The following is a 23167-nucleotide window of genomic DNA, read 5'->3' as shown; positions in this document are numbered from 1 at the left end:
GAGAGGAGGTTTAAAGCTATGCATGTGACCATCTCCTAGGTTACTGTGATACTCAGCTCTCACTGCCTTCCTATCCCTGCTTATCATGATACACATAAATAATAAAACCTCTGCAACAAGATAGCCATGGGAATAAAGCATTTCTGATATAACTTCACCATTTGGAGAGCCACCAAATTCTACATCATCTATCGATTCCTGTTTTGTGGAAATAAAATAGGAATCAGAAAAATAATAACTTTAGAAAAGTGATCTATTTAGAAAGTCTTCTCCCTAGCCTTGCTGTAGTGAGGTTACATACCCAATCCAAATGCATCAACACAGGCATAGGATCAATTAATCAAAGGATTCACAAACACAATGTAGATTTGTCCATTAACAGACTATGTTAAGGTGTAGATTTGATCATTAACAGAATTCAGGCTGAGTTTTATTTTATTTTGTTCAAGCAAGGAATTGTTGTGCCTTGTCTCTCTGATATGAGCTAAACCTGAGGAATTTTAATTAGTTGTGGTTGAGCACGTGCTTTGTACAAACCTCTATTATTTATGTGATGACAGAGGGATAGAATAGCAATTTGGTGCTCGCTCCCCATTACAGTGATGGTAGATCTAATCCAGTGGTATCTGGCAGGAATCCAGCAGACACCGTATCTTAGTTTGCTGCTGGATGTCTGTCAGCCCTTGATCTTTAACACCTACTTTCAGGTTTTAGTGGTCTCCTGTGCTTTCCTTCTGGTTCATCTTTCACATTTCACCATACTATTTACAAATCTTGTGCCTTGACTTTCCTTTGCTTATCTGAGATGCTGGCTATGTGAATAAAGCATTTTTCATGTAACATTTTAAGAACAACTTACTACGACTATTTTACACACTGGCTGCCTCTATTTTGTTGTGCTATTAACCTTATCTTTCATTTACCCGCCCACTCTGATTTGATGGATTTCATTTCTATTATTATTCAAAAAAATAACATCTTTCTTCAGGTTGTGGATCTCATGTGCATTTCCAGTATTTTCAGTTTTTATTTCTGAATTCCAGCAAAATAGTTTACTCTTTGGTTTGAACTTGAAGCCCCTTTTACTGGATGCGTTGATCAGTACTGACTGAACAGAATAGTATCGCTGTCATGGGTTATGGGGAGAAGGCAGGAGAATGGGGTTGAGAGGGAGAGATAGATCAGCCATGATTGAATGGCGGAGTAGACTTGATGGGCCGAATGGCCTAATTCTGTTCCTATCACATGAATATCCCTTGATACAACAAAATTAAAATTTTTAGTGTCTCTCGGTGTGTCTTGTGTGGGGGGTGGTGGGGGGGTTAAGGGGGAACTGCTTTCGGTCTGCTCCTCCACAGAGAGGCGATTTTTCCATGTCGCCTCCCTCGCGGCCTAACAGCATGGATTGGAGCGGCCTTTCCTGGAGTCGGGCCCGGAGTTTCAGCAGCGGGCGCATCGTGGACTTTTCATCGCGGAGCGGGCGAGCCCTTGCCGGGGTCGCCAGAAGGGAGTGCTCCGATCGCTGGCCCGCGGACTGTTACATCCTGAAGCCGCAGTCTGCGGAGCTTCTAGCCGCAGGCGCGGCGTCTGGAGCCTGGGATCACTCGTTGGGGATCCTCGGAGCAGAGCTCCGATCGCCGGCTCGCAGACTATAACATCCTGAGGCTGCGATCTGCGGAGCTTCTAGCCGCGGGCGAGGGGTGGACTTACCATCCTGAGCCTGGGTTCCCTCACCGGGGACAACCAGAGAAGAGCTTCGACTGCCGGCCTGTGGCCTACAACATCCTGAAGCCGCAGTCTCCGGTAGGAAAGCGCCGATTCGGGACCTCCAAGCCACGGAGTGTGTTTGACCGTCCCGACGAGAGGGCCTGTACATCCAGCTGCCTGTAGCGGTGACTGTGAAGGGTTTAAGGCCCCGACCACGGGTGAACAATGGAGGAGGACTGACTGTACTTTGTGCCTTCCACCACAGTGAAGAATGCTGTGGTGGATGTTTGTGTTAAATCATATTGTGTATTGTGTGTTCCTTTTTTATTGTACCGCTGCTGGCAAATTCATTTCACTGCACTTATATGTGTATGTGATGAATAAAACTGATTGATTGATTGATTGATTGATTGATAGGATCCTCATAGTAAAGTTGCAGATTAGAGCATTTGACATGAGAATATTTTGAATAATTTAATTATATTTAAATAATATAATAACATACTGAATAATACATATTGCACTGTAAAATATGTCTTTGTTGAAAGATGCAAATAACAAGAGTCATGTATTTGGACAGGCAAATATTATGATGAAAAATTGCAACAAGTATTTAAAACACAAATCAAAAGCCATTGAGGAGTGTGGAGGCGTCATTGCTCTGGGCCTATGTCTATCCTTTCATTGATATTTCTAAAACAAATAATTTGGGGATTGCTATATTTGTAGCTTGATGTACATGAACTTGTTACCAAATTTCTTACTTTACAAAAGTAACTGTACTAAAATATTTTATTCAGAATAGAACCGCATGACATTTCGGAAACAATTGTGGAAGATGTGATCTAAACGCAAAGCGTCCTTGTATTTCATTGTACCCAATAAAAATATTGCATTGTGTGTGACATCATCGGGTGGCACCACGTGCGGCAGCCTCGCCAGCAGCTGTTTGTCCGTTCATCCTTTTTGTCTGTCTAAAGGTTTGTTCTTGGAGGTCTTTTAGTCTTTTTATATGGGGGGTGGGGGGGGGGAAGGGGAAACCGTCTTCTCAGTCACTACCTGGTCGAGGATGCGTCTTTTCTCCGAGTCGTATCCTCGCCCCCTCCTCGTGGCCTACCATCTGGAATGGCGTGGCCTTTCTTGACGGAGACCGGCCAGAGCTTCAGCAGCAGCGCAGAACTGAGTTACCATTGTGGAGCGGGCGATGCCTTACCGGGGATCGCCGTGTGGAGCTCCGGAGTGTTGGGCCAGCTGTTTAACACCATGGAGCTGTGGCCTGCAGAGCTTTCAGCCGCGGGCAGCGCTGACTTTAACATCGCGGAGTCCTGGGACCCCTTGTCGGGGGTCACCAGCATTGAATCTCAGCCCAGCTAGGCCTGTGGACTTCAGGAGCCGCGGTCACCAGTAGGAAGTGGCCGGTTCGGAAACTCCAAGCCGCTGAGAGTGTTCTCCGTTCCAACGCTGGAATCTGATCATCCCGGCGAGAGGTGCCTGAAGGCCCCGACCACGGGTGAACAAAGAGGAAGAGGACTGAATATTGCCTTCCCTCACAGTGGGAAACGTTGATTCTGCTGTGTGGGGATATTCATGTTAGATTCTATTGTGTATATTTGGTCTCCATTTATTGACTTATTACAAGCATGTGGTGCAATACAACCATAGAAATTAAGTGTTTCAGAACTAGGTGGGAGGTGGATAAAGATATGAAGGAGGCATATCCCTTTCAATTTCTTTCTCTTGTTTTTCTTCTCTTTTCTCTCTTCTATTCTTTTTCTTTTTGCTTAGTGCACATCACCTTATTTTCTTTTTTGAGCTATATAATATTCTCTCTCTATATATTTCTTGCTTTCCATATCTCTTTTTCTCTACTATTAAATTTAAAATAAGAAGTTGTACATGAAATGGAATATGTTATTCATGTAGTATATTATTGTACATCACTTCTAATTTAAAAAAATGTCTATTGTGTATTGTGTTCTTTTTATTCGTATGGCTGTACGGTAATTCAAATCTCACTGTACCAATTGGTGCATGTGATAATAAATGTCTCTTGAACTTTTGATTTTATAATATCGGAGAAACACACGTTTCCTTTGGTTTCTTTTTTTAAATAAGCAAATGTGGGAAGGGAGAGTAGTTATTAGTTGCAGTGAGTCCTCCAGAGAGAAGGTGGTGCTAAGGGAGTAGCTTCTTCTTTCAGTTAATATTTGCACTCACAGTTTCACTGGAGATCTTCATCTGAGCGACAGCGAGTGTCACTGGTCTGATTTTACAGCGAGAGAGAAATGGCAATGGCAGCAGCTCGTAAAGTGATCGTGTACGGAGGAAAGGGCGCCCTGGGAACCAAATGCGTGGAGCTTTTCAAATCAAAGAACTGGGTATGTAACTAAAGCAGGAACGAGTGTGTTCTGGGCACAGGATAACTAGTTATAGGGGCAGTAAAATTAATTCAGCTTAGAGTTTCAACAAGGAAGTGTGTCTTTGGCTTCACACTTTGGGGACGGGTGGGGCGACAAATTAGCCTGTGTGTGTGTATCTGTTTCACGGTGCTGTCAGTCACAGTCAGTGCAATAACCCTTCACACTTTGGGGACGAGTGGGGCCACGGGTGGGGCGACAAATGAGCCTGTGTGTGTGTATCTGTTTCACGGTGCTGTCAGTCACAGTCAGTGCAATAACTTCTCTCTGTTGCAGTGGGTCGCCTCCATTGATTTCACATCCAATGAAGACGCGAGCGCGAACATTATTGTGAAGACGAGCGAGTCCTTCACGGAACAAGCAGAGCAGGTAACGCCGGTGAACGCAGACACTGATCTCCCAAAAGATATAAACAGAGCAATTAGTCCAGACATGTGCAGAAGACGAGAGTTTAGTTTAGAGATACTGCGTGGAAACAGGCCCTCCGACCAGCGATCCCCGCACATTAACCCATCCTACATAAACTAGGGACAATTTACACTTTTATCAAAGTCAATTAACCTACAAACCTGTGGGTCTTTGGAGTGTGGGAGAAAATCGGAGATTCCAGGGGAACCCACGCAGGTCACAGAGAAAACACACCCTATACAAACTCCATACAGACAGCACCTGTAGCCGGGATCGAACCAGGGTCTCTGGCGCTGCACCACTGTGCCGTGACTATAGTTCCTCATAGATTCAGGCAGAAAAGGATTGAGCTGAACAGATGAGGTAAAAAAACAAACCCTATCTAACATAATTAATAAGGTAGATATGAACATAGAAGTCAGGAGCACGAGTTGTTTGGTCATTGCTAAGTTTAATAAGATAAGGCTAATCTAATTGTAGTTTCAACTTTGCACTCCCGTCTATTCCTGGTAACCCCTCACCCCTTGCTAATCAAACACCCATCTTCATCTGTCTTAGAAATATTCAAAGAAAAGACTTCCACAAGCCTATGAGAAAGAGAGCTCCAAATTCATGCTTCATCTCTGCCTCACATATGCAACCCCTTTGTTTTTTAAACAGCAATTGCTAGTTCTAAATTCTTCCAGGAGAGGAAACATACTTTCCCCATCTATCATCTTAGGGCGTAAAGGTGATTTGAGTATTCATATATTGGACGTAAAATCAATGATAACTGTTTTGCGTGCCGTTCTCATTTCAATAGGTTACTGCAGAGGTTGACCGTCTTCTTGGGGAACAGAAGGTGGATGTCATCATTTGCGTAGCGGGGGGTTGGGCAGGCGGCAGCGCCAAGGCAAAATGTAAGTGTATTATATACACCTACACCATTCATTCATATTTCATATTTTATATATAAGGAAAATATTTTTTATCAAAATGCATTTCACTTAACATATAAAGATTTTACATCAACGTATGATGTCAAGTTATAATTTTATTAAGCCTTTCATAATGTTTTATTACTTGCACCTCAGGTCAGGAGTATGAATTCATCTGGGAAAATTCCTATTTTTTACATGGTACCTGAACAAGGGTGTCCGTGCCTTTGGGTTTATTGATCTCGGGTTTACATCATCTTAGATCATATCTTGCTTTATCTTTTGGATCATGTGTGCCCCAGATAATTTTGTGTACTTAGAGTGACTAGGCCGTAATACCTGTATACTTTAGCATTGAAAATGCTGAAAACACATAACAATAATTAATTAAAGCGTAAATTTAATTATGGACAGATATAAACACAAAATAATATGGGTATGAACATGTCTGTCCTACAGTGTGCAGGTAATGAGGGGTTCAAATGTTTTCTGAATCTCAGGACCACAGCCTTGCATTAACGAAGATATTTCAGCTGTATCCTTGTATATTTCCATGGTGCTATTAAGTGAAGATTGATCTTGTAACAATTTTTAGATATTTTGGAAATATGATATCCTTTTCCAATGAAGTTTTGGTGAAATCTTCCTGTGCTTATTTTTTTTAAATAGTCACCCTTTGTCTCATGCAAAATAAAATTTGACGATGATTTTTGTTATTTCATTTCTCAAAGCTCTGTATAAAAATGCTGACTTGATGTGGAAGCAGAGCATGTGGACATCAACAATCTCCAGCCATTTAGCCACAAAGTATCTCAAAGATGGTGGCTTGTTGACCCTTACAGGAGCAAGTGCTGCCTTGGGTGGAACACCAGGTGAGTAGATCTTCACTTGTTGACTGCATTAGCTAACTTTATTAACATTAGATCATTAGTCCTAGCCAAAAGGCATGCCTCAACGTATGAAGATGTTCTCCTCCTTTGATCCTCCTTTAATCCTCGAGGTATGTTAAAATATGGTTCCGTAACTTATTTTTGCATAATGAAAAGTGCCACCATAACGTGATTGGAGTTTCCTTACATTTAATATACAGATACATTTATATAATGGAATGATTGGATGTAAGAGTGAAATTAGTCATTGATTAATTAAAAATCCAGATGTAATTTCCACATTGGTTTGTAAATTGCATAACATGAATTTCTTAAAGTTTATTTTAGTTCTAAAAGAGGCCTTTGATGTTGCCTGAGATTGTGACAGATGGTAGTAAAAAAGTCTCACATGATAGCCAAATTATAAACAATATTTGAAAAAGTACAATGACGAAGATTTGCTGAACTGCAATCTTGAAGCCTGAGTGCTTGGGGGAAAGGAGTTCTGGAAGAACATGCTTCGCTATGGAATTTCACTATGCAGGTACCCCATGGTCCTGATATTCATCGTCCTCAAACAGTGCTGGAAAATCAAATTTTCAGGAAGTAGACCTTAGCTTTCATTCGTTCACATTGAAACACACCACTTTAGTGAAAGAGGACTAATTAGAGAGCTAATTCAAAGAGCCATCACAGGAACCCTTGTCAAATGCTCTCCTGTGAAATTTTGTGGCTGCTCGTAGTAGATGCTTGCAATATTTTCGAGTAGTAGTCCCATTCATTTCAACAACTTTAATGAACTGAGTGTGTCCTGGTGAGGATGACAGGCAAACGCTTAATACCAAAAGTATTTGCCAGTCATCTCACTTTTGTCTTTGGATCCACAGCATAATGTTTTGGCATGTTTGTGATCAAAATTATGTGTATTGCTGCTGTTATGCACATGCACTAACCCGAAGGTCGCTGTTCCCAACTTTATTTTATTATCTAATTCTTATTTGCTCACCATATTGGTCCCTGCTGGGATTACAGTGTGAAAATATATTGTACTTGTCTACAAGCCGAGTCAACAATCATTAATTAGAAACATAGAAACATAGAAAATAGGTGCAGGAGTAGGCCATTTGGCCCTTCGAGCTAACACCGCCATTCAATACGATCATGGCTGATCATCTAAAATCAGTACCCCTTTCCTGCTTTCTTCCCATAATCCCTTGATTCCGTTAGCCCTAAGAGCTATATCTAACTCTCTCATGGAAACATCCAATGAATTGGCCTTCACTGCCTTCGGTGGCAGAGAATGTCACAGATTCACAACTCTCTGGGCAAAAAAGTTTTTCCTCATCTCAGTCCTAAATGGCCTACCCCTTATTCTTACACTGTGACTTCAGGTACTGGACTCCCCCGGCATTGGGAAATGTTTTCCTGCATCTAGCCTGTCCAATCCCTTAATAATTTTATATGTTTCTATATGATCCCTCTCATCCTTCTAAATTCCAGTGAATATAAGCCCAGCCGATCCATTCTTTCATCATGTCAGTCCTGCCATCCCGGAAATTAACCTGGTGAACCTACGCTGCACTCCCTCAATAGCAATAATGTCCTTCCTCAAATTAGGAGACCAAAACTGCACACAATACTCCAGGTGTGGTCGCACCAGGGCCCTGTACAACTGCAGTAGGACCTCCATGCTCCTATATTCAAATTCTCTCGCTGTGAATGGCAACATACCATTTGCTTTCTTCACTGCTGTACCTGCTTGCTTACTTTCAATGACTGATGTACAAGGACACCCAAGTCTCGTTGCACCTCCCCTTTTCCAAATCTGACACCATTCAGATAATAATCTGCCCTCTTGATCTAGCCACCAAAGTGGATAACCTCACATTTATCCACATTATACTGCATCAGCCATGCATCTGCCTACTCACCAAACCTATCCTGCATCCTCATAGCATCCACCTCGCAGCTCACACTGCCACCCAGCTTTGTGTCATCAGCACGGTTGGAGATATTACATTTAATTATTTTGTCTAAACCCCACTAGTCACTGCAATAATTATATATTAATGATTTGGATGATGGAATTGATGGCTTTGTGGCCCATTTGCAGATGATCCAAAGATAGGCAGAGGGGAAGGTGGTGTAGGGGAAACATGGTGCCTGCAGATGGACTTGCACAGGTTGGGAGAGTGGGCAAAGAAGTGGCAAATGGAATACAGCTTAGCAAAGTATGCGGTCATGCACTTTGGTAGTAGGAATAAAGTTGTAGACTATTTTCTAAATGGGGTGAGGAATTTGAAATCGGAGGTGCAAAAGGTCGGGAGTTAGCATTCGTTTCAAGAGGATCAAAATATAAAAACAGAGATGTAATGCTCAGGCCACATTTGCAGTATTGCAAGCAGTTTGAGGCCCCATATCTGGGGAGGAATGTGCTGGCATTGGAGAGCGTCCAGAGGTGGTTTAATAGAATGATCCCAGGAATAATTGAGTTGACTTATGATGAGTGTTTGATGGCTCTGGGTCTGTACTCAATGAAGTTTAGAAAGATGAGCGAGACGTAATTGAAACTTACTGATTAATGAAAGGCCTGGATAGAGTGGATGTGGTTAGGATGTTTCAACTGGTGGGAGAATCTAGGGTCAAAGCAAGAGGAATTTCTTTAGCCAGAGGGTAGTGAATGTGGAATTCATTGCCACAGACGGCTGCGGAGGCTGTTATTGGGTATTTTCTAAGAGGAAGATTGATAGTAAGGGTGTCAAAGGTTATGGGGAGAAACAAGGAGAATAGGGTTAAGAGGGAAAGAGAGATCAGCCATGATTGAATGTAGACTCAATGCGCTGAATGGCCTAATTCTGTTCATATGACTTATGAACGTTATGAATTTATGAAGCTAAATCTAAATAGTTCAAGGATAAATGAAAAATTAATAAAACTGTTGATGCTGGAAATCTGAAATAAAATTGGATAAAACTGGAAATACTCAGGCACTGTATTCGATGTATTTTGTTAATCTTACCTGCCTTCAAGCTTTAAAAAGTACTGCAGAGAAAATAAATGTACTGACTATATAATGGAGGATCCACAGATTCTTAAAATCATGAAGTAAATTTTGTGAGTTGGAAAGGTTGACATTTTGTTTCATGTTTATTGAAGGTATGACATTATACCAGAAGTACATACTATTTTGGTCTTTTGATGGTCATTTTGGAAGTTTAACTGGATGTTCCAACCAATTAATTTCTAAACTAATTTTCAGGTGCCTAGTTTAGATGAGAATGAACATGTGGGTTTTGATTTGTGCAGAGTTGTTTGGTTTGACCTTGTGTCTAATCAACAAAGTGAAGAGCACTGTCGGGGCCAGTGAACTGTGACTAGTTTCCTAATGTACACTTTCAATAATCGATTAGTCACTAGTTTTACTGCTGGGTCTGGAGGAGTTGATTCTTTGAGAAGGGAATGCAGAGACTGCTCATTGTTCCATTAGATTATTCTACACTTAGGGAAACATTAAAACTTGAATGTTGTTGGTCTTGGTTTCCGAACACAGTCTTGCCATTTCTTTAATAATGGTAAATATAATGGTAAATTTTAAATCGTTGATGAGTTTTAACTTTATTAATAAACTCTTAACTATTCCTTGTGTAAAGATTTTTTGTTTCTAAATAATGTTTTAATTATTTTTGTGTTGAATTTGTTTCTTCTGGTTTGCATGTCATCAACCATAATGATTTTGGGATGTATTGCACATGCCTTTATCTTGATTATTGTATATTTATTTGTGTGTTTTCTGTTGATGGACCTGTAAAGCTGAAGCATGTAAGAATTTAATTGCTTCGCTACTGGGACATAAGACAGTTAAACACTCTTGATTCAATCTGGCAATTTAACAGGGAACGGTTAGCTCTCCATCACTGGGTGTACAGCTTGTCCTTGATTTTCATGCCCACATGATGAAATACAGAATTCAGAGCTGAACTGGAGGTCAGATGCAGCTCCTTTGACCTTCTGCTCCACCATTAGACTTGTCACCGAGCCAGGCACAAACACAGACTTCAGGGTTGCTGACCCCAAATTTATTAATTTTGCTCGTCTTACTTTGCAATCAGTTGGTCGTCATTGAGTCATGTCACCGTAATCTTCTTGGGCACCATTAGTCAAGGAATTGAGTATAGAAGTTGGGACATAATATTATGGTTCTACAAGACACTGGTGAGGCTGCACTTGGTATATTGTGCTCAGTTTTGGTCACCCTCCTATAGGAAAGATGCCTTTAAAGTGGATAGAGTGCAGAGAAGATTTACGAGGATATTGCCAGGATTTGAGGGCCTGAGCTGTAGAGAAAGATTGGGCAGGCTAGGACTTTATTCCTTGGACTGCAGGAGACTGAGGGCTGATTTTCTAGTTTATTTCCCCATGTGGAGAATAGATAGGGTGATTGCACGTTGCCTTTTTTTCAGGGTAGGGTAAGCAAGAATTAGAGGGCATTGATTTATGGTGAGATGGGGAAATATTTAATAATAAACTGAGAAGACACCTTTTCACAGAGAGAGTGGTGGGTATATGGAACAAGTATCCAGAAGAAGTAGTTGAAGCAGCTACATTAATATGTAAAATACGTATTCCAATGGTACTAGCTTTGATGGGGCTTCTTAGTTGGCATGGACGAGTTAGGCTGAAGGGCCTGTTTTTGTGTTGTATGACTAAATATCGTGGGTACATTATGGAATTTTCACCATTTTCCATCCCTCACCAGTCTCTTAATTTTTAAATACAAATTAAAGACCTTCCGTTCTAACATTTCCTCATTTTGGTTTGTAATCACGTTCCTTGGGAATACTTCTGTGAAGCACCACAGTATAAAATGTCTGGAACTTCTATTAAAAATGCTGAAGATCAGTTTTGATGGTTTTGTTTTTAGGTATGAGCATTTCTACTTGATCGGCATGTTTTGGGAAAAGGTTCCTGTGTTCTTAAAAATAGTGAGGTGTACAAGTTATAATGAACTATTTAAAATAACGTACCTTTGTATAACAGTAAAATAGTGAGAATTAAAATGCTTGATTTCAACATGCAAAACCACCAAGATTGAGAATATAATGTGCTTGCAAATGGCTATAATGTGCTTGCAAATGGCTTGAATATGCCTGGCTTCTGGGGTTTCTAGTTTTGTCAGACCATTCATTGAATGAAGCAAGGTTTTTGTGGGTATTCTTGCACACATTCCTGGTGCACACATCCAAGAATAAAACTGGCGGAGTAATGTCAATTTCCTCATCCTCTCCCTATTTGATAGATTAAGAAAACGAATAAAACGTAAAATTCTAGTTAATAATTTCTTCAATGTCCAACCTTTGAATTTTCTGATCAGTCTTAATATTTAACACTTGCCTTCCAAAATGTATTAATGTATCCAGGACCATTCACTGAAGTGACAACCCAAAGATGAAAAGCACATTCTGAATGCCTTTGAAATACTAACACTAGAAAAGTTTAAAAAAAAATTTAATTGACTGTTCCTCCCTTGAATGAATGGATTTGAAGTGAAATTGAATTGGAAATTTTCCATAGGAACAGAATATATACAAAGTCTCTCTGTGCTCAGTTGTAAATTGAGTTCAAAACGAGTGTTTCCCTGTTGAATCCACTTTCTCCTCTGTGCCTAAGATATAATTTAAGGGCTAGGCTGTTGCAGGTTTTACCAAACTCCTCCATTTAACAGATTGTGGATCTTCATCCTAACACTTTTCAGTCGAATCTGCCATGTTAAAAATGAATTAGTGAATGAACAGGCAAAAGCAGAAACGATATACTTGAGCAGTTTTACAATGTAGTAGTTTATTTTTAATTTTTTATAATTATTTCATACAAAATCTTTTGATAACCCATTACCAAATATACTAAATGAAATGGTAGTGATAGATTTGTTTAAAGAACAATTTCTGGTATTGTTCCCAGTTTCTCTAAAAAATATTGGACTGGATTAAGGTTTATTTTTTAAACCCATCTGTTTCCCATTTAGGAATGGTAGGCTACGGCATGGCAAAAGCAGCTGTACATCAGCTGTGTCGGAGCCTAGCTGGGGAGAACGGTGGACTGCCATCTGAATCTTCAACTCTTGCAATTTTGCCGTAAGTATCAGGTTCACCCTGTCCAGTCAGTGAAGAAAATTCCTGTTACATCTCACAATAACACTTGGCATTAGAGAAGAGTAGAAACAGGGAACTGCAGATGCTGGTTTACAAATGAAGACACCAAATGCTGGAGTGGCTCAGTTGGTCAGGCAGCATCTCAGGAGAACATGGATAGGTGATGTTTTGGGTCAGAACCCTTCTTAAGACCACTGAGTTTGAAGAAGGGTCCAGACCCAAAATGTTCCCTATCCATGTTCTCCTGAGATGCTGCTGACCAGCTGAGCTACTCCAGCACTCTGTGTCTTCCTCAACACTTGGCACTACTTGGCTAGATTAGGAGCTGATGCATCATGTGCTATCAATGTTCATTTTCCAAGTCTGAATAAAATATTTGGAGTAAAAACTTCAAATATTTAATTCCTGTTTAAATATGCAGTTTTATAGTTGTAATTGCATTATTCCACATCTCTTACATGGCTATACTTGTACAAAGATTTCTTTCCAGTATTATTACATCCTTGAGATCAGTGCATTACTGGGTTTTGTTTGCTGATTAGCATCTATCACCTCCCTTTGACCCTCTGAAGAACAGAATAAGTCTCTTCTGATCTGTTATTATTCTCTTGTGATCATTTTGGTTATTGATGCTGTCTTGAGCCTATTTTATTTAATCATAAGATCTTTCTCTCCTAGCATTCTGTACTGCACAAAGTCTTGCTTGCCCAGCGCACTGTGTTTACTCACCTGCATTGTCTGTTAGAGATTCAGATTTAATATCCTCACTCGTAGATTGATAATCGCCCTTGAAAAGTGATTTGCATTGCTTAGCAAAGATGTTTTAAAGATGTATTTTCTTGTTATTTACCATGGTGTTGCAATGTTTCCTTTGTCCTATGTCTTGGCAATTTTCAATCATTAGGTGTTGGACATTCCTCCACCTTTTTCTTTAGCATTTACCACGCATCACTTCACCTTTTCCTATTGAGGATCTGGGTCCTGAGCTTCAGAATTTCCTCTGCTTTTTTCACCTCTCTATGTTAAGAACTTTCTTATAAACACTGACCTTGTCCGTGTTTGAGTCATCTCTGGTTATATTTGTTTGATTCATTGTCCACTTTTGATTGATTACACATCTTTGAAAGATTTTGCAATGTTACCAAACACTTGAAACAGATCGTTGTTAAGGTCTTGGAGGATTAATATTACTGGCATATGTAGCATTATCAGGTAATTCTCTTAATAATTGTCTTTCAGTTTATTAGGTAATCATTGTTCCTTGTATTAACAACATGAATACTCTTACTTAAATAAAGTGACTTCAAGATAATAATTCATATATACAATTTTAAAAAGCAAAATTTATTTCGCTCATCAGTAATAAGAATGCAAAAATCAGTGGAATGTAGGAACGTGAAATAAAAACAATATCCTGGAAATACGCAATAGACCAGGCAGTATCTGTGGAGAAGAATACAGTTAAAATTTGAGGTCAGTGACTTATTGGATCAAAAGACCAAACTGCTGGAGGATCTCAGGGGTCAGGCAGCATCTGTGGAGGGAAATAGACAGTCACAATTTGGGTCTCGACTCAAAACATTTCCCTCCACAGATGCTGCCTGACCAGCTGGGTTCCTCCAGCTGTTCGTTTTTTGCTCCAGATTCCTGCATCTGCAGTTTTTTGTGTCTTAACTTTTTATTGGAAATGTTCTGATGGAAGGTTATTGGCCTTAAGCTAGCTGAGTATTTCCAGCATCTTGTATTTTTATTTCATTTTACTTTTTACTGCTTTTGCATAAAGCATTTCTCAAAGGGAATATTTTACCCACACATTTAAAAAAAATATTTTGAGACGTAATCATGCTCAAATCTTTTTTACATGTCATTGTAAATTGTTTCAGAGATGCTGTATATCAACTGCTTATAGCTGGAAGTGAGCTTACGGGTGAAGATTGTTCTGAATAAGATCGGATGACAAATTAAAAGCAAATAGGTGGCACAGAAGAAAGAATGCACATATTGAAATTGCTTATCGATCCTTTTCTAGGTTCTGCGCAGTTCTCCGTTTTACAATATGGGCCAATTCGGTGAATGTTTACATCCTCCTGTGATCTTAGAACAGGTTGCACTTGATTTTAACATCGCTATCTTTACAATAGGTTACTTTATGCATGTTGACCAAACAGCAGCATAATCAGGAATGGGAATAGTCTGTACTTTGTGCATGAAACAATGATGCCATCAGCTCTATAACCTGAGCTTCATTGGAAACAGAAAGATTAACATACATGACATGTCAGAGGTTTAATTTATATTTTGGAGCTTTGATCTCTTTTATGTTTTTGAGTTTTTGATTTTAGTCACATATAATAATTTTATTATACAATATTGTTAAGGAAAAATACACTAGTTTCTCCCTCTGAATATTGACTTAGCCAATTTCAGGTAGTCCTTGCTTTCTCCCTCTTTCCCCTCTCCTTCCCAACCCTCCCACTGCCCACTGACTCCGCCTCTTCCTTTCTTCTTCCCGCCCCCACCACCCCCCACATCAGTCTGAAGAAGGGTCTCGACCCGAAACGTCACCTTTTCCTCCGCTCCATAGATACTGCCTCACCCGCTGAACATCTGCAGTTCCTTCTTAAACAACTAGTTTCTCCCTCTTGTATTTTGTTAAATTGACCTCAGATCTGGGTCATTCAGATTGTATAAAAGGAAAATTGTTGTGACTGTTGATATTTTGTGTATATTACTGTGGTCACAGTAGACTTTCCTTCTCTTCCTGCAGATGCAGGGTGATCTAGCACTTTTCTGCTGATTGATACCCAGTTTTACGAGTCATCTATCTACCTTTCAGCAGTGCCAGCGCTATGAGACTGCTCGTTCCATGTCATTTCTTGGATTAGTCACAGACTCCCTTAGCTTTCATTAAAAAGACCATAGGCATATTTTCTTTGAAGATAGACACAAAATGCTAGTGCAATTCGGCGGGACAGAGAGCATCTCTGGAGAGAATGAATGGGTGACGTTTTGGGTCGAGACCCTTCTTCAGACTAGTCAGGGGAAAGGGAAACAAGAAATATAGAAAGCGATGTAGATATAGAACAAATGAATGAAAGATATGCAAAAAAGTAACTGTAATAGAGGAAACAGGCCATTGTTAGCTGTTTGCTAGGTGAGAACAGGAACGGTAATATTGTTCTTGCCTCAGCCCTTCAGTTGAGCCACTTTGTGGAATGATATTCTCACTTTTTTTGCTAATCCACTCCAAAATGCATGCATCATCTTCCATTTACCAATGTCCATGTATGTGTTTAAAATTCAAACATACACTGACCAAAAAAGAACCTTTCCATCACATCTATCCTGATTGGCCTATGCTGTCTTCTCAATTCCCAAGATGTTCATTCCTAACATGTTCCCATGTATATCAGCTTAACGATTCAAGTACTACTTGATCTCTTTAGTCTTTTTCAACCCTTATCTTTCGTGAACTCTCCCATTCATCTCACCTCCCGCGCTCCACTCTTCAAAGTCCACATGCATTCATAAGATCTTAAATGATAGCAGCAGAATTACGGCATTCGGCCCATCAAGTCCACTCCGCCATTCAATCATGGCTGATCTATCTCTCCCTCCTAACCTCATTCTCCTGCCTTCTCCCCATAACCTCTGACACCTGTACTAATCAAGAATCTATCTATCTCTGCCTTAAATATATCCACTGACTTGGCCTTCACTGCCTTCTGTGGCAAAGAATTCCACAGATTCACCACCCTCTGACTAAAGAAATTCCTCCTCATCTCCTTCCTAAAAGAACATCCTTTAATTCTGAGGCCATTACCTCTAGTCCTAGACTCTCCCACTTGCTTTGGTCTTTCTCTCTATGTATTGTTTCTTTAAAAGCACCTATTCCTCACTCATCATATTTAATATATAAGAAATTAATCGCTTTTGCTTAATCTCGCAGTCACATCTAATCTCATTTTTTCCTGCTTTTTTCTCTATTTCCATTTTACTGAAACATCTTGATTGATGTCTTTGCAAGAGTGGTTGTTGGGAAAGTATTTTTGTAGTGTTATGTCTTCTTAAAGTTTACTTATTGTTCAGGATCTTTGAGGTTTTTCAGTCCATAATTTGTCTTTAAATATTTTTGAGGCAACGATGTAGGCACAGTGGTGGAGCTGCGGCCTAACTGTGCCAGAGACTAGAGTTCAATCCTGACTTTGGGTGCTGTCTGTGTGGAGTTTGTATGTTCTCCTTGTGACCTCCTGTTTCCTCCGGGGGTGCTCCAGTTTCCTTCCACACTCCAAAGACGTACAGATTTGTAGGTTAATTGGCTTTGGTAGAGTAGTCCCTAGTTTGTAGGATAGTGCTAGTGTACAGGGTGATCGCTGGTAGGCGCGGACAAAGTGGGCCTGTTTCTGTGTTGTATCTCTAAAGTCTAAAGCAGGGGTTTCAAACTCATTTTAATTCATTTTAGGTCACGGGCAAAATGCGACTTCATGCGCGCTGGATCGCGCTGTGCATGCGCAAACGCAGCCCGATCCGGCACTGGGGACAGTTGCAGCCCGCTCTGGCGTCAGGGAAATCATCCCGCGGGCAGGATTGGACCCCTTCACGGACCGCATCCGGCCCGCGGGCCGCGAGTTTGACACCCCTGGTCTAAAGTAAAGACTAAAGTGTATACATGCTTGACAAGAAAGAGGATGAAAGGTGATTGCAGGTAGATGAGGATGCGAAGCCAAGATGCTAAAATGAATAGGTTCCGCCATGGTCTGATGAACTGGCAGAGCAGGCTTCAGGGGTTGAAGGCCTCATCCTGCTAATTTGTATGGTCTCGTCCATCAGTCTTGTCAGGAAACCCGCATCTTTCTTTCCAAATAGAGCAGGCAAAAACAACAGAGTTTACTGTGTATGTAATTCAGGCTAAAACATCAGAGTAGAAAAAATTGAATTGAATTGATTTTTTGATTTAGATGGGCCAAAGGAAGATGAAAGTGCGAGTTTCCTTTTAAATTGCCAATTTCTAGGCTAATTGGTATTATCAGACCTTCACCATGGTAACATACAGACATAAAATACATATGACACAAGAGCTTTCAAGTTCAATTTAATTTATCTTTCAGCGTTACCTTGGATACCCCCATGAACAGGAAATCAATGCCTAATGCAGATTTCAGCTCCTGGACACCATTAGAATTTGTTGCTGAGTGAGTATCCAGCTGGTTCAATTGTCTGTAATCATTTCACATCAGCACGCTGCTGTCTGTTTTTTTCTTTGTGTCTGTCCCAGTGTCCAGATTCCAGTTGAGAGGTCTGTTTGTCTAGTTTAGCAAATATTCTGCACACAATTATCAAGGATAACTGACCCTTCTTTAGGACAATTCCATCTTTAGCGATTCATTGACAGATAACTGAGCAGCTCGCAGAAACTAATAATAATAATAATAATAAATTTTATTTATGGGCGCCTTTCAAGAGTCTCAAGGACACCTTACAAAAATTTAGCAGGTAGAGGAAAAACATGTAAGGGGAATGAAATAAATAGTAGAGACATGACTAGTACACAAAGTAAAGACAGAATACAATTCAAAACACAATATGAGGCAATTAGTGCACAGATGAAAAGGGAGCGGGATGTGGGGCTAAGGATAGGCAGAGGTGAAGAGATGGGTCTTGAGGCGGGACTGGAAGATGGTGAGGGACACGGAATTGCGGATCAGTTGGGGGAGGGAGTTCCAGAGCCTTGGAGCTGCCCTGGAGAAGGCTCTGTCCGCAAAACTGCGGAGGTTGGACTTGTGGATGGAGAGGAGACCGGCTGATGTGGATCTGATGGACCGTGAGGGTTGGTAGGGGGAGAGGAGGTCAGTGAGATATGGGGGGGCCAGATGGTGGAGGGCTTTGTAGGTGAGGATCAGGATTTTGTAGGTGATCCGGTGGGAGATGGGAAGCCAGTGAAGTTGTTTGAGGACTGGAGTGATGTGATGCCAGGATTTGGTGTGGGTGATGAGTCGGGCGGCTGCGTTCTGGACCAGTTGGAGTCGGTTGATGTAGGTGGAGCTGATGCCAAGGAGAAGTGAGTTGCAATAGTCCAGTCGGGAGGAGATGAAGGCATGGATGAGTCTTTCAGCAGCGGGAGGTGTGAGAGAGGGTCTGAGTTTGGCGATGTTGCGGAGATGAAAGAAGGAGGTTTTAATGAAACATAGAAACATAGAAATTAGGTGCAGGAGTAGGCCATTCGGCCCTTCGAGCCTGCACCGCCATTCAATATGATCATGGCTGATCATCCAACTCAGTATCCCGTACCTGCCTTCTCTCCATACCCTCTGATCCCCTTAGCCACAAGGGCCACATCTAACTCCCTCTTAAATATAGCCAATGAACTGGCCTCGACTACCCTCTGTGGCAGAGAGTTCCAGAGATTCACCACTCTCTGTGTGAAAAAAGTTAGTCTCATCTCGGAAACTAATACCTTTCATGTCAGTGACAGCTAGTGAGAAAGCCAAATGAAATTATGCTTTATTGTTTAAGCTGAGATCTTATTACTGAAAAGTAATTACTTGGTAGTAATCAACATCTTATAGCTACAATGTAATTTTGAGATAATTACACTTGATAATGATTGTAATTTTGTTATGGTAATCCATAAAAATAAATATTCAGATAGTTTATTTTAATAATAGTCCCTTTATATATATAAAAAGTGGGTAAGCTCTTCCTTTCAAATTCGGTAATTTAAGAGGGAGATGTAAATGAAATGCACCTGTATTTGTGAATCTGCCTTATTCAAGGCTTATTCACGAATCTGCTCATAGGATGCTAATGACAACTGGACATCAAAGGCAGGTTTGATCCTCTGTCCCCAGTATATACTTTTTTAGGCTCAGAACAATGTTTGCAAAACGATAGTATTTAACCTTCCTTATAGAACTTGAGCATCCTATATTCCAGCTGATATTCATATTTCAGCTGAAATCACAGAACTCAACATATAAGAACATAAGGTGAGAAATTAAATCAGACCTTGCTGGCTGGGCTATGTGGCTCAAGTTCCACATGAGTCGCTAGGAGATTTGAGCTGTAGATTCAACTTACCCTGCGAAATATACTTTATAAATGCGAGATAACGTTGATTCATTGTGCTACCCTGTACATCAGCCCCCACCCCAACCACCATCACCAAGCCCACTAAAGGGAAGAGTATTCCCTCTCATGCCCAAGAATAAATCGTAGTTTTGGCATAAGAAATATTTCTGCCCACATATTTGCAATTTGTTCCTACACATGTTTATAACATAGAAACATAGAAAATAGTTGCAGGAGTAGACCATTTGGCCCTTTGAGCCAGCACCACCATTCAATATGATCATGGCTGATTCATATAGTCCGAATGAATTTCTCATCCAAATGGAGCAGTCCAAAAGAATGTACATGGTATGCAGTGCTGTACAGTAATGCTGTGTGCTGCTTGCCATGTCCTAGTGCTTATATTCCCTTACTATGAAACATTGTGAGCTAGCACTGTGGAGCTCCGCAAGAGATGCACCACGACACAGAAGAATCTTGGCAAACATTGAAAATATGTGTTTACAAAACAATTCATTGGGTTCATTGTATGTTGCAAGGCACTGAACAACTTAAGGTGCATTTTCTGTGATGCTGCCCAAAATTAAAATATAGATTTGGTAGCAGTAGTAAGAATTCCTGGTGCAATCAGAATCAAATTGAAGAAAATGTCCTGTGCCGCATTTAAGCTTACCCTCATCAGGCTTCTGAACCATTCTGAACCATGGAATTACAAAACCAAAAAATTATGAAGTTGCTGCTTAACGAGAACATGACTGGTTCATCTAGTCCATGGCAATGTTTACTATTATCTTCTCCATGGGAGCTGACTGCACCAATCACATATTTCTGCTCTTGTGCATTGTATATTATTCTTTTCCCACTCTGGGTTTGATCTCTGGTTACTGGTTCCCTTCATTGGGATTTTTCCCGTATAACAATTTGAGCATTGCATTGTTGGATTTTGTTTGGTGAACAAGAGCTATTAAATGAAAGATAACTTCTTTGATGCATTTTATAGTCATGCAAAGATGAGTTAAATACTCCAATTGAAAACTGGCCAACCTTCTCCAATTTGAACAGATCAATGATTTCAAATGGGACCAGGTCTCCTGAGTTAGGGGCAGAATACAGTAATCCTGGATCAACCTCATATGTTTGATTCACTGAATTTACTTTTTATGGATCAATTTTGGGACTTCTCCCTTACTATATTACTTAGAAATTTGCTAATGTTAGAATAAAAGTTGATGGTATGAAGAAATCAGAATTGTTTGAAAACTCACTAACATTCATCCTCAGTCTTGGCAAACCTGCACTCTGATCTTTTGGTGTTTGAATAAACTATTCTGTTTTACATTATGAGTGTTACTTTGTGTAACTTTTCCAGAACCTTCTATAAATGGACTGATAAAGCTACCAGACCTGCCTCTGGAAGCCTTATTCAACTTAAAACGACTGGAAACAAAACTGAACTAATTCCTGCTCAACTCTGAGATGGAGATTCCAAATGTAACCACACAATATGGATTTAATTATTTTTGTGAAATGCCATTTAATTTCAATATGAATCAATTGATACCAATGTTAGTGAGATGTATGTATGATCCGTGTATTGTAAATTTCTCCACTCAGTGACTTGCCCACTATTTTACTTTTGCAATAATAGGACTTCTTCTGCAGTTGTATAGGGCTCTGGTGAGACCACATCTGCAGTATTGTGTACAGTTTTGGTCTCCTAATTTGAGGAAGGACATCCTTGTGATTGAGGCAGTACAGCGTAGGTTCACGAGATTGATCCCTGGGATGGCGGGACTGTCACTTGAGGAAAGCTTGAAAAGACTAGGCTTGTATTCACTGGAGTTTAGAAGGATGAGGGAGGATCGTATAGAAACATATAAAATTATAAAAGGATTGGACAAGCTAGATGCAGGAAAAATGTTCCCAATGTTTGTAAGTCCACGCCACGCCCACAGCTAGAAGCTCCACAGACCACAGCCCCACAATGCCAAAGTCACCAGATCAGCGATCGGAGCACTCCTCTCTGACGACCCTCGGCAAGGGTTCGCCCCGCTCCGCGATGGAAAAGTCCGCGCTGCGCCTGCTGCCGATGCTCCGGGCCCGACTCCGGGAAAGGCCGCGCCAATCCATGCTGTTAGGCCGCGAGGGAGGCGGTATGGAAAAAGTCCGAACGCAGTTTCTCCCCCCTTTCCCCCCACCACCACCACCCACACAAGACATACCGAGAGACACCTAAACTAACATTTAGACACACCAAAAAACCCCAAAAAGTCGAAATGACGAACACGCTGCTGGCAGGGCAGCCGACTCGCAGCGCCCCCACCAACCATGCTGTTTTTTTTCCAATTTCAATTGGAAGCACTCATGTAGTTGAAGTTGTCCTAGTCATAGATAGAGATTTTGGTAAGCTTGGTCCATAATTCTCTGTAGGAATATGACAAACATTTACTTTAAGAATAAAAAATATTAAGTAATTTAGAATGTAATGATCATATCAGATAATGTAATTTAATATTGTTTGTGATTGTAATATGTGGTTTATGTATATAATTGTCAATGAAAATGATTTATCTGAAAAGTTGACAGTAAAACTTAGGAATCATGTTGTTTTCTTTATTTTACCGGGGTATATGCAAAACAAACATGTACCTATGTACGTGACAATAAAGTATCATTGAATTAATTGATTCTCCACAGTGGTTTTCCGGTGAAGAGGTGGTGGAAGTAAGTTACTGCCAAGTATCTATTCGTTTCCAGAAAAGGCCACCAGGAGATGTCAGATAGATGCTTTGCAGCAATTGCCCTTTAATTGTTTCCTCTTTGTTGGAAAATGTCTCCCATTCTCCATGCCCCAGATCCGCAAATTCAGGTGATGAATTTGTGGGGAAAGGATAGGAGCATTCGAATAACAATAATCCAAAGGCAAAATTATGGTGAAAAAAATACTTAACACACATCTCTAACAGTGAAAATAAAATCACTTTGAATGAATTTACAAATAATTAATATAATTAATATATTTTCTCTTTAAAATTTCTTCTCTCATATTGATTGCCTCTATAACTGTACCATGAGTGCTTCTAAAAACGATGCAGTCTAAATAATCAACTTATATTGCTGTTGTACACAAACCTATTTTTCTATCTTATTGTAGCAATGTTACAAAATTTTGAGATTAAAAAAACCAAGTCTGTAATTTATCACATCCGATAAAGCATAAAAAGAAGTTTAATTTGACACTTTCATATCTTCAGTATTAAAAAAGTTATGGCCATTTTCATACTCGGAAATAAGCATCTTGTTCCCTATTGCTTTTCCATTGACTGAACACAAAAGCTGTGATCGAGGTCAGTCAAAAGCCCATAACTTTCTTAAAAATTAAGAGAACGGAAATAAATTTTCAGTTATTATAGATTGAAGCATTCTGAAACAAATATGAAACAATCTTACTTAGATGACCTGAAATTAAAGCATATAATTAGTTAGTTACCTAATTGTAGCTAATTACAAAATTCAATTACGAGATCTAAACATCTATCCATTTCTTAAGAAAAGGTTAACATTTTTAAACAGCCTAAGTGTCCAAATAACATTCACACAAGAATTCACAATATAACATGATTTTTAAATCT

The 23167-nt window shown here is 40.1% G+C and overlaps 1 protein-coding gene across 1 annotated transcript; it reads left to right on the top strand.

The window, feature by feature from the left end:
* The first annotated feature begins 3908 nt into the window (after positions 1–3908).
* On the top strand, positions 3909–22218 carry qdpr (quinoid dihydropteridine reductase). The gene is made up of 7 exons (XM_033025966.1): positions 3909–4085; positions 4401–4493; positions 5335–5431; positions 6181–6321; positions 12341–12449; positions 17576–17659; positions 20905–22218. Exons 1-7 carry the CDS (start codon positions 3993–3995, stop codon positions 21008–21010), a joined length of 723 nt encoding a protein of 240 aa, XP_032881857.1. The 5' UTR covers positions 3909–3992; the 3' UTR covers positions 21011–22218.
* The last annotated feature ends 949 nt before the right edge of the window (positions 22219–23167 follow it).

Source organism: Amblyraja radiata, chromosome 1 (assembly GCF_010909765.2).
Source record: "Amblyraja radiata isolate CabotCenter1 chromosome 1, sAmbRad1.1.pri, whole genome shotgun sequence".
Classification (NCBI taxonomy): domain Eukaryota; kingdom Metazoa; phylum Chordata; class Chondrichthyes; order Rajiformes; family Rajidae; genus Amblyraja; species Amblyraja radiata.
The sequence above is the reverse complement of the archived record's forward strand: the minus strand, read 5'-3'. Positions and strand labels throughout refer to the sequence as shown.